The 14,958-nt window shown below is 37.4% G+C and overlaps 1 protein-coding gene and 1 long non-coding RNA gene across 2 annotated transcripts; one reads left to right on the forward strand and one right to left on the reverse strand.

The window, feature by feature from the left end:
* Positions 1 to 86: 86 nt before the first annotated feature.
* Positions 87 to 14,926, forward strand: ACADM (acyl-CoA dehydrogenase medium chain). Its single transcript, XM_042031027.1, has 12 exons — positions 87 to 185; positions 3,374 to 3,473; positions 4,273 to 4,370; positions 4,484 to 4,553; positions 6,496 to 6,596; positions 6,683 to 6,763; positions 7,647 to 7,777; positions 8,852 to 8,960; positions 9,816 to 9,956; positions 10,033 to 10,128; positions 10,818 to 11,066; positions 14,624 to 14,926. Exons 1-12 carry the CDS (start codon positions 162 to 164, stop codon positions 14,693 to 14,695), a joined length of 1,272 nt encoding a protein of 423 aa, XP_041886961.1. The 5' UTR covers positions 87 to 161; the 3' UTR covers positions 14,696 to 14,926.
* LOC121665983 lies at positions 3,921 to 9,819 on the reverse strand. The gene is made up of 2 exons (XR_006016532.1): positions 9,498 to 9,819; positions 3,921 to 8,444 (listed from the first exon to the last, which is right to left on the reverse strand). It is a non-coding gene; the product is annotated as an uncharacterized LOC121665983 (long non-coding RNA).
* Positions 14,927 to 14,958: the final 32 nt, after the last annotated feature.

The following is a 14,958-nucleotide window of genomic DNA, read 5'->3' on the forward strand; positions in this document are numbered from 1 at the left end:
ACGCAGCTCTCCTCGCAGGAGCTGGGCGGGGCGATCGAGTCCAGGGCTTCCCCGGCCGCTCCGCTCAGTGGTTGGCCCGCGCGGCACCGCCCCGGCCGCCCGAGCACCGCCCGAGCACCGCCCCGCCGAAGCTGCTGCGGCTGTAGGGCACTCCCGCCGAGATGGCTGCGCTGAGGGCGACGCGGGTGAGCGGCAGGGCCGGGCGGACGCTCGGAGGACACAAGGCCCGGGGAGAGGCACGGGACGGGACGGGACGGGACGGGACGGACCGAACCGAACCGAACCGAACCGAACCGAGGCGCTGCCGGTGCTGGCGGCCGGGGGAGCCCGGGCGGCGGGGAAGGGCCGCGGGATCGCAGAGGGCGAAGGGCGGAAGCGGCGGGGCCAGCCCGGGTTCCGCCCGCCGTGAGCGTCGGGACAGCTGTAGGCATAAGGGCTGCCTCTGTGTGGAGAGCCGGTGGGGCTGGAATCTGCTCGCTGTGCTGTTTTTCCTGCCTCGCACTATTACCTGAGTTTATGGCCGTAATCCTCACGGTTCGAATGGGTATTGCCAGATGATGTTCTTCAGCGGCGTTACTGCGCAGCCCGGGGGCTCCTCATGTGGCAAAGGCCGCCCAGTGCCAAGTGTGTGTCTGGCACCTCCCATTTGACGGTGGAGACGGCTTCAAAACACCGGGATTATAGTTCAGGGTATTTTATCCAGTGCATTTCCTTTAGAATACGTAACTGTACTACGTATGTTAATTTTTTAAAAATATGTGTGACGTATAATAGTTGGTTTTCTTAAGTACAAACTTTCTACTGTACTGAACCACCAATAACCTCACAGCTTCAAACTAGAAAATAAAAACTATTCAAAACACATTTAGCATTTACACATGCCTTTTTCTGGATTCCCCATTTCCAGAGGCATTCGTGAGTCTGAATTACTTGAAAGGCCCTTCACAGCCTCCTGGCAGCAGCGTTAGTTTTCCCAAAATTGATGCAGCTTGGCCACAGGTCCCAAGTGTTGCTGTGAGAGTGAAGGAAGTCAGTGAGGGAAGAAGTCTCCATCTGAAGTTGGTATCTTACGGATCAAAAGTAATGTTTTAGGCAAAGGAAGCCCATAGGGAGGAAATTAGTATTTCAAGTTCACCCTCCTGACACATTACCCCAACAACAAACTCCTCTTGGTAATTCTTCTCATTTTTGCCCTGAGATATGTGAGGGAAAATCAAGGTTAGTGACCCTTGGCTTATTGTTGTCCCATCATTTTCTGTGATGTGCATCTTTTCAAACAGGTTCTATAGTTCTTTTGGCATCAAGGTGATAAAGAGATTGCATCACTTTTGTGAGTAGCCTTGTAACACCCTTTTCCTGACAGCACATTCTTCCACTGTTAGTCTCGCTACACTGATGATCATATTTGTAATTGTGACAGATTTTATACAATAGCGCAAGGAAATGCAGTAGGAGTTTCATCTGAACATAACTAGCAGTAGTTTCTCACTGAATCTAACTGCTCCTCAGAGTCAAGCAATAGGAAAGTTGACAAGTAAACAGATGGTCATCCAAATTCTTACATGTAGCAAACCCTCATCCTTTGTCACCTGATCAGTCATGCAGCTTCCAGGTATGAATCCCATCTGTCCATATTTGTTTGTGGGGGTACTGTTGAGTTTTTCCAGAGTAATCTTCAGTGTTACCTTGCATACTATACCACAACAGACCTAAGTTCACTGGTTTAAATTTTACAACTCCTTTCATACAGGATATCACTTTTAGCATTAGTTTGAATCCAAGCACAGACAAAACCTTTTGGTGGCAAACCTATGCATTAGTGTATCAAGGGCTGCTCCTTAAAAAAACAAAAGAAAAAAAAATACAATCACCTGACTTTTTTTCAACCTCATCTTGTCTTTTTTCCAGATAAAATAAGGTATAAATCATTCTGAATAATCGAGGTCTTTCTAGATGTTTGTGGTATTGTTTTTAATATGAGAGGTAGCAGTAACAGAAAACTTAGCAAGATGCTGTTTTGCAATGTCTATTGTTTTTAAAAACTTGAAATTAATAATATATTACCTACTGGAAAATGCAATCTTGAACTATTAATAAACTTACATTACCAGCACAGTATGTCATAGCCTCTCCCTCTTCTGTGCCTAGCAGTGGTCCTTCTGCATTTCTTCACCTTTGAACTTTATAGATGTTTTCAGTATCCTCTGAAAATATTTTTTTCACTGTGTTGATACCTATTATTTGCAGTATTCTTCATGCTTCTTGTGCTGTGTTATAACCATCTATCACATAGCATTATTATTTTTAAGAGGACAGTTTATCTACTGTAACTTTTTTGAAGATACTTGTTGCCTCCCCAACTATGTAACTTTCTGTAATGTCCTTGTCTTCTAGAGTTCACAGTAAAATTTCTGTGATATTTTTTGCATCACTGTCATTAATTCAATTTTTTTAAAGTCTACATTTTCACATAAGAAAATCAAGCAGAAGCCTTTTCTTAGCGTTCAAGCAAATTTGTTTTTGCAGTATTGATTTGGGTTGTCCTAAAAATTATCCAATTACATATTTTTCACTAATTTCCAACCATTTCAGAGATTCATAGCTCTTGAAGAGAGTAAACCAACCTCTTAAAACAGATTCAGACATGTTTTTGCACAGTATTAAGACATTCTGAAAATAGCTGTAGCAACAATATTTGGGGCTCTAAACTTAAAAAAGCAAAGAAAATATTTACTATGAAAAAGAATAAATTTGTGATAAGTATTAGGAAGAAAAATAAACTTCAGATAGTCTGCTGTGTTCTGTCCTATTTGGAATATAATAATAATCACCAAGTGTCAGTGGCAGCAGCTTAATAAAAGAGAGCAGAGATGAGTCTAGGACATTATCAAAATATTCTGATATATTGGCTAATAGGTAGGTTGTTTTTAAAATCTTGCTAAATCTGCATGTAGGTAAACATTGGGTAGTAGGATTCACTAGAGGGCCAGAAAATGAAGTTTTGATGATTGTGTGTATAAATGAAAGAAATATATATTGCTGTGTCTCTGTGAACATAAATTTTAATTATGCTTAATAAATTTTAAATAGTTGCACAATACTTAAAAGTGCATACAGCAGTTCACTCGCCCTTGGTCCTGTTAAAGGCTGAGATCCCTGGCAGAGCTGTCAATTCATGTAAGTGCTGCTTGCCACAGGAGCAAAACACAAGGTAGCCAGTAATTCCTTTATGACTGTAGTAATTGTATTATACTTGATGTGATACCATTTCTAGAGAGGGAGTCTGCATTTAAAGTCATGCTGCAGATAGGTTAGTAGTTTTTGGAGGCTTGAGCTGTAAAGATCTTACACCTCATGTTCTTTTCCTCTTTAGCAAATGCTTCAAACCATCACAGGGCATGGATGGAGGTCACATTCTAGTAAACCTGCTCAAAACTTACATGTAGGCAAACCTGGAGCTGGCTTTAGCTTTGGTAAGTAATACAGTTTTTGAAAGAAATATAACAATTATGGGCAAATTGCAGAGTTAAGAAGAAATAATATCCTATATTGTAGCTCACCATGAGTTTAAAATGAAGGTGTTTGTTCAAAATAGATTTCTATTAAAAAAATAGTTTGAAAAACAAAGTAACTTTATCCTCAACTGAGGCAGATATGCGTGCAGTGTTCTTAAGAGTTTCTTCTTTTTTTAACTCATGTCTGTCTTAAGCTTTTTTAATTGCCAGAGTGTCTTAGCTTTGAATACTTACCTCATATTGCTGTTTTCAATGTTACAGTACTTAAATGTAGTCACAGTTGAACTTGGTTATCAAGAAATGTAAAAAAAGAAATCATCTTCATCTTGGCATTTTATATGTAATATATATACAAGCAAACTTAGAGGATCAGAGCTAGATGTTTGAAACTGAAGAGTCAGGATCTTTGGGCAACCTCTGTCTTTTTATGCATTTAATTAGCATAGCATTCTCGTTTCTTTTGGTAATACATTTTATGTTACACAGTCCTCTCTACTTCGTCTTCAATATTTTGTGGATCATTTCATCAGATGTAAGTAAGTGCATTGTAGGTGTTGATCAGAGAACAATGGAGGGTTTTTTCCCAGGAGGAAGAGGAAACTGAGCTTTTTTTGCTTCCTGGAGAGCCCCGCACAGTGGTGGTTTGGGTTGTCCTGGAAGGATGCTCTTGTTTACTTTTTTATCATAGTCTTGACAATTGGCAAAATAAAAGACAGTAGAGAATTTGTGGTCTTTTTCTCTTCCTTTTTAAAAATAGAACTTACTGATGAACAGAAGGAGTTTCAAGCTACTGCTCGTAAATTTGCTGTGGAGGAAATTATTCCTGTTGCTGCACAATATGATAGAACTGGAGAGGTAAATCTACGATAGTGTAAGGGAGAAATTGGGGAAAAAATATCTTAACCTGTATAAATTTTAAAGTTTTGGTTGTGGTGAATGAGAAGGTGATTTTTCCATGTCTGTTTCAGTATCCTGTTCCACTTATAAAGCGGGCTTGGGAACTTGGTCTTATGAATTCACACATACCAGAAAGCTGTGGTAAGTAAACATTCTTTTTAATCTGTAAAATGAAACAACGAAAAGACATTAGATGAGATTCTTGTGTGTAATTATGGATTCTGTACCGAATAAATAGTCACATACTTGAATAATCTAAATTTAATCAGTAGGCAAATTGACACATACAAGTGTTACTAGGTGTGGGTGTAATCAGGAGACAAATTAGACAGATTATGGTTTAGTAATTTATGACCAGATTTTTCTACTGTGATTACAGCTGCTTAACGTTCCCCTGGTGCAGTGTCAGCTGATTAGGCAGAGAAATTAGAAGGTCATGTTTTGTTCTAGTCTCTGATACAGGCTGGAGCAATTTAGGAGTTTATCCCAGAAGGACAGTTTTTCAGTTTAGATTAAGTGCAATACAGCAGAGTCCTGGCATATAAGGTGTATGAGTAATACAGACAAACATGATATGCTAGAGAAGGGTTTTAGTGAAAGGAACTCATGCCTCATAAAATCACTGGTGTTCTCTGAAGTAGCTAATAAATGTGTGAACAAGGGATCGCTGGTTGATAGAGAATACTTGAACTTCCAAAATAAGTTTGAATAATCATCAGGTTTCGTACTGGCAAAATTAGCAGCACAGCCTTGCTGGGTCTTGTGCTATTTGGCATGTCTGTAGAGTGGAAAAGGGGGTAAATGCAAAGGTGATATATAATATCTATCTAATTTGCTGATAATACTAAGTTATTCAGTGTAGAAAAGATGATCTGGTTCAGAGAGCTGCAGGAGAAGGTCATGAAACAGAGTGAGAGTTAAAATGGCAATGCGATTCCAAAAAGAAAAAGTTATGTGCATGTGAAGGGAAAGAAGCAATCTGAACTTCAGAGAAATGGTATGCTGTGCACTAGATACTGCCTCTCAGAAAAGACATTTTTGGATCCTGTGAACATGAGCTTAATGCTCAGAAGTGGTCAAAACTGTAAAATCTAAGGTCAAGAGGGACCCTTAAGGGAATGAAGAAAAAAGCAGAAGACATAATTATGGTGCTGCCTGAATCCAAATTGCACTTGCCTCTTTAACTCGTTATATGGTCAGATCCTTCCATCTCAAGAGAGTATTGGGGAAATGGAAAAGGTTTCTAAAAGGATGACAAAGGTTATAAAAGTTTTATCTTCTGTGTGAGATGTAAATTCTGTAGAAGTGACTAAAATGTCAGTGTCATGGGAGAGCGTGAAAAGGGATTGATGGTTCACTGTCCGTTTCAGTATAACTAGAAGGCATCAAATTACGTCAGCAGAGGCTAGATTCAAAACAAGTGAAAGGAGATCGTTCTGTATGCAGTGTGGAGTTAATTTGCAACTTACTGCCCCTGTAGGATATAAGTGCTAAAATTTTACATAGATTCAAAAAGAGACCAGACAAATTCATGTAACAGATGTCTGTCGAGGGTTGGTATAACAAAGACAGCAAAGAGAATTATTTCTTTGACCGAGGAAGTCACCTGAGAGTTCAGGCAAATATTTTTGAGGTAGTTGTTATTGTATTTGTATGTAGTGTTTGCCATAGTGTTGTCTTCTGCCAGAAACAGATTTCTGCATCCGTTGTTTGCTAATAGGGACACTTTTTTGTTCCCAAATGAGTTCGGCTCAGGAGCCCTTTCTCTGCTTCCTAGGAACTCTTAATTCTTGAATATACAGTAGTAAAAAAATGTGAGTGGTACATTCTTGCCACTTTGTGCAAGTTGTCCCACACTGATCAAACAATAACTCTGGACACATGATATGTAATTTTCAAATCACCTGTTACTCTTCTGATGAGGATTTATTTAAAAAGCTTGCATGAGAACGCTTAATCAAACACAGTACACAATCACATGTATGTGGAAGAACACGTTTTTGTTAATTATGTTGTGTAAATCACTAATATTAATATGTTATAATTTAAATCCCCTCAAGTAAATTAAATACTTCAACCATAGGTGGCCTTGGCCTTGGAAGTTTTGAGGCGTGCCTTATTACAGAAGAGTTAGCTTACGGATGTACAGGGGTTCAAACGGCCATTGAAGCAAACTCCCTAGGGGTAAGCTCTGTCTTCTCTTACATCCCTTAAACTACAATCTCTGCACTTGAAAGAGCCAGATTAACGATCTAAATGTTTTCTTTCAGCAAATGCCAGTTATCATTGCAGGAAATGAGCATCAGCAGAAAAAATACTTAGGAAGAATGACAGAGGAGCCAATTATGTGTGTAAGTGTAACTGCTATACTGTAGAAAGTTCCTAAACCATGTTAATAGTACTATTCCTTTTCTTTTTTCTTCTTTTCTTTTTTCTTTTCTTTCCTTTCCTTTTCCTTTTCCTTTTCTTTTTTCTTTTCTTTTCTTCCTCTTTTTTTTTCCATTTTTCCTCCCTGAACACTTGCATGTACTCACAGCTTAGCCCTTTTTGATTTGTATATAAACAGTGAAATTTACTGAAAGTTAGCAGATATCTAATGAGATACATGCAGTAAGCAAACAGAAGATACTACTTGGAAAAATATCCCTATCCTAAGTCACTTATCAAAAATTAATAGTTTTTATTTGCCTTTCAAGAGGGGCTATAGACATTTAAGAAAAATACAAGGTTTATATAAGGAGACCCTTAACTTGGATGGGAATGAAACTCTGTTTGTGACCTTAAATACTACATAAAAAGTACTTGTTACATAGAAGGAGGTAAAGATTTGTGTGCAATATATGTAAATCTGTACAACTGAGCCTCCTAAAAGGAAGGACTTGGTAAACATAAAATGTTACTCAGTGCTCTTATTTTTAGACTTTAAAGATCCTCAGCTTTCCCATGAGAATTTTTGAAGCCTGAGGAAGTGATAACTTAAGAGTTACAGAATGTTTCTGTTTAAAAGGCAATTTTGTGTACTGTTATGGATTTATATAGAAAATTAACCCTTACTCAGCCAGCCGTTTGGGGGAGAGGGGGTTATGTGTTGGGTTGTTTTGGGGTTTTATTGGGGGGTTTTGTTTATTTGGTGTTTGGATTTTACCATGCAGTTCACTTAATTCTGCATTAATTTGTAGTTGACTAAAGATAGAACTGTTATTGCCCAAGACTTCACATCTTGATTTCTTTTAGGCTTACTGTGTAACAGAGCCTGGAGCAGGCTCCGATGTGGCTGGTATAAAGACAAAGGCTGAGAAGAAAGGAGATGAATATGTTATTAATGGTCAGAAAATGTGGATCACAAATGGGGGGAAAGCAAACTGGTATGTTAACTGGTGTCATAGTTTTATGCTGTTATGTAGTGGTTTTACCCCACCCCTCCGCTCTCAGTTAAATTCTTTAAAGACTTGATATGAATCTGAATGTTCACTGTGTTTCAGCAGGCTAAATTTTAATCTCTGCCCAGCTTATCAGGACAGCTATCAGGATAGCATATACAAATGCAGTCGAGTGCTATGCAAAGCCTAAAAAGGAAAATGAGTGATGACATCATGACTCCACACTCAAGAACGGCCTCTTGAATCTTGCTGCTATCAAAATGAAATCTGATTCTAGTAGAAACACCTCTTACTCCTAGTGAAGCTAGAAACGCTGTTGGATTGTAGCGTAAATTTTCATTTTCTGAAAAGAAGACATTTTCTGTCTGTCAAATATTGCAGATATGGCTGTGATGTCTAGAGCGTGCTTTTACAATGTAAACCTCTTAAATAATGTCTTACATCACACTGATTCACAACACAAAAATTTTCCTGAATTCAAGTGGAAAAAACTTTATACACTTACCCAAAAGCTGAATTTTCTAGTTATTTCCTTGTTGAAGGCAGACCCACCAAAGACAATCTGTCAGATTTCTTTTGACCTTACTGAATACCATAAAAGTGATTTACAGCTGTTTAATTCCTAAGAGAAATACTGATTTACAACTTACACCTAGAAAAATAAAATCAAGATCTTTGAAATCAGGTGATAACTTTTATGTCCAAGAATGTATGTCCTAAGCATTAATTTTTATTTACATGCTATGAATAGGTTTCTTTTGTACTATTTGGGAAGCTGGTAATATCATAAAGACTTACAATACATAGAAAAGGTAGAGAATCTTTGCATGTTGCTCAGAATAATTTTATTAAATTTTATGAAATCTTGAATCTTTGAAACTTCCACTCTCTTGCTCCCTCTCTTTTTATTTTCAGGATGGGCAAGAAAGAAGGGCTGTTAACTTACAGACAGAATTTATTATATGGTAGAAATGAACATAAAAATGTTCAAAGTGCTAGATAAATATATCCTGTTAATTGTGAGGATAAACTGCATCCATCTTCTTTGTTTTACATTAGGTACTTTTTGCTAGCACGTACCAATCCAGATCCAAAAGCTCCTGCAAGCAAAGCCTTTACTGGATTCATTGTGGAAGCAGATAGCCCGGGGATCCAAATTGGAAGAAAGGTATAGACTGTATTTCTTGTTTGACAAGCCAGGAATTATTGTTCAGTTTAAACCAATAATAAAACAAATGTACCACTAAAGAAAAGAAACTGTTATGCAACTGAAAATTTTCATATGCTTATGTACAACCATCTTTTCATTTTCACAGCATAGAGGAACTATTCATAAAACATAATTTTAAAGCTATTAGTTCAGAAAAGGAATTATTCAGAATGGTCTAAAGGAAGATGACTACTTTGAACAGCTGCAAAAGAGTCTTTGAGAACTACTGTATTGGCAGGTGCCAGTAAATGAGAAGTAGTATGCTTTGAAAGAATAAGAAGCAAGTTGGACAATTTTGGCAGTAAAGACACATATAGTGAGTTTTAATTTTAGCTACTGCTGGTCAAAGAAGAGGCCTTAGAGATATTAATGGTAGTTCTCTCTTTTCAAAAAAAAAAGGTACTATTTTTAATAGTAGGTAAAACTGAATGTTGAACAGTAGGCAAGAAATCTGAAAACTTGGAAAGCTCATTTATTTATTTACTTGTAGTGTACCTTTACTTCCTGCATATTAGATTCTTTTTTTTTTTCCACTTGCATCTCAAAGACAGCGGAACTAGAGGAACACAAGAAGACTGATTACAGTGACAGAACTAATTTCATATAAGGAGAAAGTAAACTGCCCAGCTTAGACAAGTTAAGGGCATGCTGGTCTGCAAGTACAAAACTAGTATTTGTCTTGTATGCGGTAACTTTTAGATTAAGTGTTTTGGGGAAGAAAAACTATATGCTTTGAGTCAACAAAAGAATGAAAACATGCTGTACCTTTGAATAATCCAATTTAGTAGCACATCTGTAAATTTCCCACTTCAGGAAATGAATATGGGTCAACGCTGCTCAGATACAAGAGGCATCGTCTTTGAAGATGTGAGAGTCCCAAAAGAAAATGTATTGATAGCTGAAGGAGCTGGCTTTAAAATTGCAATGGGAGCTTTTGATAAGACCAGACCACCCGTAAGTATCGAAAAAACTTGGTTATAAAACACAGCAGGAACTTCTGATTTTTTATTCTGGCCTGTATTCAATTCAGGTAGCAGCTGGTGCTGTTGGATTAGCAAAAAGAGCTCTTGATGAAGCTACTAGATACGCTTTGGAGAGAAAAACCTTTGGGAAACCAATTGTTGAAGTAAGTGTGGGGGCAGATAGACTATAGTAAAAGCTTATGTTTTCACACCAGATGTACTGGTACTGATTTTTCAAGGTTATTCCTTGATATTTATATTTCCTTAATTTTTATATTATACCTCTGCCATTTTGGGGTTTCCAAGTATATAGGTTGCAACATAAGTAAACTTAGCTATGTGATAACTTAAGGAATTTTTTATAATTTATCAATAATGGTAGTAAAAGCAGAAAGAAAACTTTGCCCAGAACCTCAAAACTTAAGTACCAGAAGGGCATACTTAAGTTCTTCAGTGCTAATAAAGCGGGGTTTTCAGGAAAGAGGAAAACATCTGAAGTATGTGAAACAAGACATACAGTATTAACACTAATAGTATACATTGCCAATCATGCTGCTTACCAGTTTTGAAAAAATACGAATAAACTGCAAGGTAAATACCAATCTCATAAATAGGAAAGAACAACTTCATAATCACTATTTAATCCCTACGGCTAAATGGACTTGAAAATCAAAAACTTAAAAGAGTATAATTCAACATACATATATGAGAGCCTGAGGCGTATTCTGTAGAACTTCTCTTGTACAACTTACTGAGTTTCTTGAAAAAAATGACTGTGTTTAGGAGATGATGTCTTTCTTGGATGTCATAGAATTTTAAGCAGGCAATATTAACCTAGTTTATTTAATCATAGCACCAAGCAGTGTCTTTCTTGCTTGCTGAAATGGCAATGAAAGTTGAACTCGCTAGGATGGCTTACCAGAGAGCTGCATGGGAAGTTGACGCCGGTCGTAGGAATACCTACTATGCTTCCATTGCGAAGGCATTTGCTGGTGACATTGCAAACCAAGTAGCTGCAGATGCAGTGCAGATTTTTGGAGGAAATGGATTTAATACTGAATATCCTGTAGAAAAACTAATGAGAGATGCTAAAATCTACCAGGTAAGTAAAACAGAATGTGATAATGCATAGATTTTATATAGAATAAACTAATGGCTACTTACTTCAAATCATGATGTACACCTATTAAAAAAAATAATTTTAGAATGAAAGCAGTAATCTTTCCATTTAAGGAGTCATTCAAATGAGGAAATTATTTCAAATCAGGAAATTACTTCCATACAAAAGTCATTGCACTTGATGAAAACTCAAACCACATAAAAGAAATAAATTATATTTTTTCTTTCTTTCTTTTTCCCCTCTAATGTGGTAACTCTTTGCAATTCTTGGATTCTCAATTCTGAAGTTTTTGAATTCTTAGGAAAAAAATCCTGATCAAAATACCAACGCTTGCTTTGGTATTTTGTAAGTAGAGGTGGTTTACGTATCGCACTATTCTTGAAAACCTTCAGAGGTGCAAATCTGCTGACCATCTATCTGTATTCTGGATTGATGTCTGCTTATAGTTCAGCTGTCTTAGCCTGAACAGTAAAGCAGTTTCTTACCCCAGCGACTTACGAGGGAAAAGGTGGTTTTTGTTCGGTTGGGATTTTTGGTTTTATTTTTCCTTTCTGTTTCCAGTAACATCATCTGTTACTTTTAAACTTTCTGTTTGAAACTTTGGTATCATAAACTGTGTAGAATGCTGTGGTTGAGGTATATCATCAGTATTGGGTGTCATGGTGTTGTAGTTTAACTGCTCTGGCAACTAAGTAGCCACACAGCTGCTCACTCCCTTCCCCTCCCTGCTTTGGACGGGTGGCGGAGAGAATTGGAAAAAAAAAAAGGTAGATCTCATGCGTTAAGAACAGTTTAGTAACAGAAATAAAGTAAATTATAATAATAAAAGGGAGAGACAGATAGGAATAAAACCCAAGAAGAACACGTGATGCACAATCAAGTTGTTCACCACCCAGTGACCAATGCCCACCCTATCCACCTGCAGCAATCAGCACCTTCCTGGTAACTCCCCCTAAGTTTATATACTGGGTGTGACTCTATGGCATGAAATACCCCTTTCCAGGGGTATACCCATTCCAGGTCAGCACTCCTGGCCATGCTTCCTCCCAGCCTTTTGTGCACCTCCTTGCTGGCAGATCACAGGAAACTGAAAAGTCCTGGATTTAGAGTAAGCACTACAGAGCAAGAACTGAAACATGAATGTGTTACCAGCACTATTCTCACACTAAAACCAAAACACAGCACTGTACCAGCTACTAGGAAAAAAATTAACCCTATCCTAGCTGACACCATGACACGTAAAATGATTATCTCACATGTTTTTTATCCCAGGTTTTTTACTGCAGTGTTACTGTCAAGAAATTATTCCATGACATCTTGTAATTAGTATATTGGCATATACTATGCTACAGTTCTTCATTCAGCAAGAATATTTTAATTGCATTCAGCAAAAGGCGTAATTTTTACTGACATTATCTAACATAAATAGTGACTAGATAAAACATAACAAAATAGATGATATCAAGAAATGCACGTAGACCGTGACCTATAATGATTGTTAGCTATAACAGCTGTCATTCTCAAGATTCTAGGAAGTTAATATTTGCCTTACAGCTGACTTCAAAATGAAAACTATTATTGCCACTAGCCAAGAATTTATTTTTCTCAGTTTAAGGAAAAACAACTGCTATGCTGGAATCTAAAGGTCCCTATAACTAACTTCACTTATGTGAGTGAAGAAATGAATGATTAATTGAACTTTATGATTGGGATTTTTTTCCTGTCAGGTTGCATGCTATTTAGAGAACGATGGTGTGAGGGTTGAAACTCAGATTGATTGAGATTGATTTTACAGAATCCCATTATTGCTTAGTTTTTTCATCACAGTGATCCAAATGCATGGCTAAGTAGGCTTGTTTTTGTAATTAATCTGATTTAGTATTAAATTTTTGATGACTGTCAGTTCCACTTCATCCCCAAAAGAATTCAGGAAAGGCTTTTGTCTTGCAATTATTTTGTCCATGTCTCTTGATTATATCTTGCACTTCACTATGCTTTGCTGTATTACTGCTCAATTCCAGATGGTATATACTTTTGGCCATACGTTGCATGCACAAAAACTTGATTTTTCAACTTGTCTTTCATATGTTTGATCCTTTTTGGTATTACATGATCCTTTTATTGTGTTTACTGCTAACATTTTTACATGTCCCTACTCTGCCCTAGTATTGTCTGGCTACAAATCTAGGCTGCTTTGGTAGAAATTCTTAGGTTTGGAAACTCTTAAATTTGGAAAACTTCCTTTCTTTAATAGTCGAGGAATTTTGAAACTATTTCCATCAGCTTATGAACCAAAACCTTTCCTATAATTACTTAAGAGGATTGTGAGTTGTGATTCAAGTCTTTACACTTGAATTTCCTGCCTGTCTTCATCAGCAAGTGCAAATTTAGTGCAATAGGAGCAGTTTGGTAGATTGCAGGAACGGCTGCTGAGACCCCGACAGCCACACACTAAGCAGTTTGAGCAGGCTGAATTCATAGCAAGCCTGTTTGGTCCCTTGGAATGTATGTCCCTGATAGGCATGCAGTTGTTAGGGTCCAGTTGTAGGCTTGGACCATTATGGCTTTCCTAGGGTTTGGTGAGTGTTTAGTACAGGGAGAAAACAGAACTTCCATTTGAGTTGGTTTCAGAAGGCACCTAGTATTCACAAAACACAGTCTGCTCTGTGGACTGGATCAACATGGGGTAAGTAGCAGCAGAGAATTCACCTTGGCAATCAACAGCTTGTTCTGAACCAGAACACTAATGTGAACACAGGTTATAGCATCCTTATTTTTAAAATGCTCTTTAAGGTTCCTGGAAAGATTATTCCTATAAGTGAATTTGCATGATTTTCAGCAATTTGCCAAACCAAGTTCTGGCAGAATTGGGAGCTGAAACATTAAAACCTCTAAGCTATGTCGCCTCAGTCCTTGCATTACATTGCAGTGTGACTATGGAGCATACAGCCTCCTCTGGCATTAGAACTTCAGAGGTGCTTTTTTTTCTATTTCTGACTTTGCTGCCAGCAAACAAACAGAATAGAGTGATGATGCAAGAAGAAGAAAATGCAAGAATAAAGAAAACCATAAGCAAAACTGTATGGGAGACAGTACTAGTTAACAAGAAGCAATGGAAATAAGTGGATCAAAGATAACATATGGTATGACCCTGAAAGGCTAGTCAAAGAAAATACAACACTTAAGGACAAGTAATGTTTTCCCGTCTACCCATGATTTCAGATCCTACTTTGTAAAATCTAAATTATGTATTTTCTTCCTGAAATAAGAGGAATGTTATCACCTGTCTATTTTCATGAGAGCCCTACTGACTTTAGGTAAGAGCACCTGAGAGAACAAGACTTTCTCAGTATCTTGTATGAGTTACATTTCATTTAGCCCACTGTAATTACTCTGTCACACTGGAATTTTCTCTGTTTTCTCTGTCTTCCTGCACATCCTAATCCACAGTGGATTAGTGTCGTGGAGGTTTACAAATGTATACCTGTTAAAACTTTTTTAAAATCACCCAGTAACATTATTGCAATTCTTCTTTTCAGATTTATGAGGGAACTGCTCAGATTCAAAGGATGATCATAGCTCGTGAACATGTTGGCAAATTTAAGGCTTAAAGAAATGTATAAAGTGCATCTGGCGCTGCTGTAGTGTTCTGTGTTCTTATGGAAAAAGATTTTAGTGTGTTTCTCAACAGAATTAAAAAGGGATGAAGGAAAAAAATCCTTCAATATATTTTTATTCTGTTCATTATTAAGCACTGATTCTGTTCTCACTATAAAATAAGGTAATCCAAATGTCATTTCTGACAGTCAGTGCTACATTCTAATAAAATATTTTTGAGAGAAGTGTGGTTGTGGTTTGTATTTATTTTGCTTGT

This window comes from Corvus kubaryi, unplaced genomic scaffold, assembly GCF_017639235.1.
Source record: "Corvus kubaryi isolate FWS band 111438036 unplaced genomic scaffold, C.kubaryi_AGA036_p1.0 37334, whole genome shotgun sequence".
Taxonomy (NCBI): Eukaryota; Metazoa; Chordata; class Aves; order Passeriformes; family Corvidae; genus Corvus; species Corvus kubaryi.

Excerpts from the sequence above, each read along its gene's own strand:
- ACADM (XM_042031027.1), top strand. The coding sequence starts at position 162 with ATGGCTGCGCTGAGGGCGACGCGG. Across the intron at positions 6,597-6,682 it reads TTGAAGCAAACTCCCTAGGG|CAAATGCCAGTTATCATTGC; the intron begins GTAAGCTCTGTC and ends GTTTTCTTTCAG. Across the intron at positions 8,961-9,815 it reads GGATCCAAATTGGAAGAAAG|GAAATGAATATGGGTCAACG; the intron begins GTATAGACTGTA and ends TTCCCACTTCAG.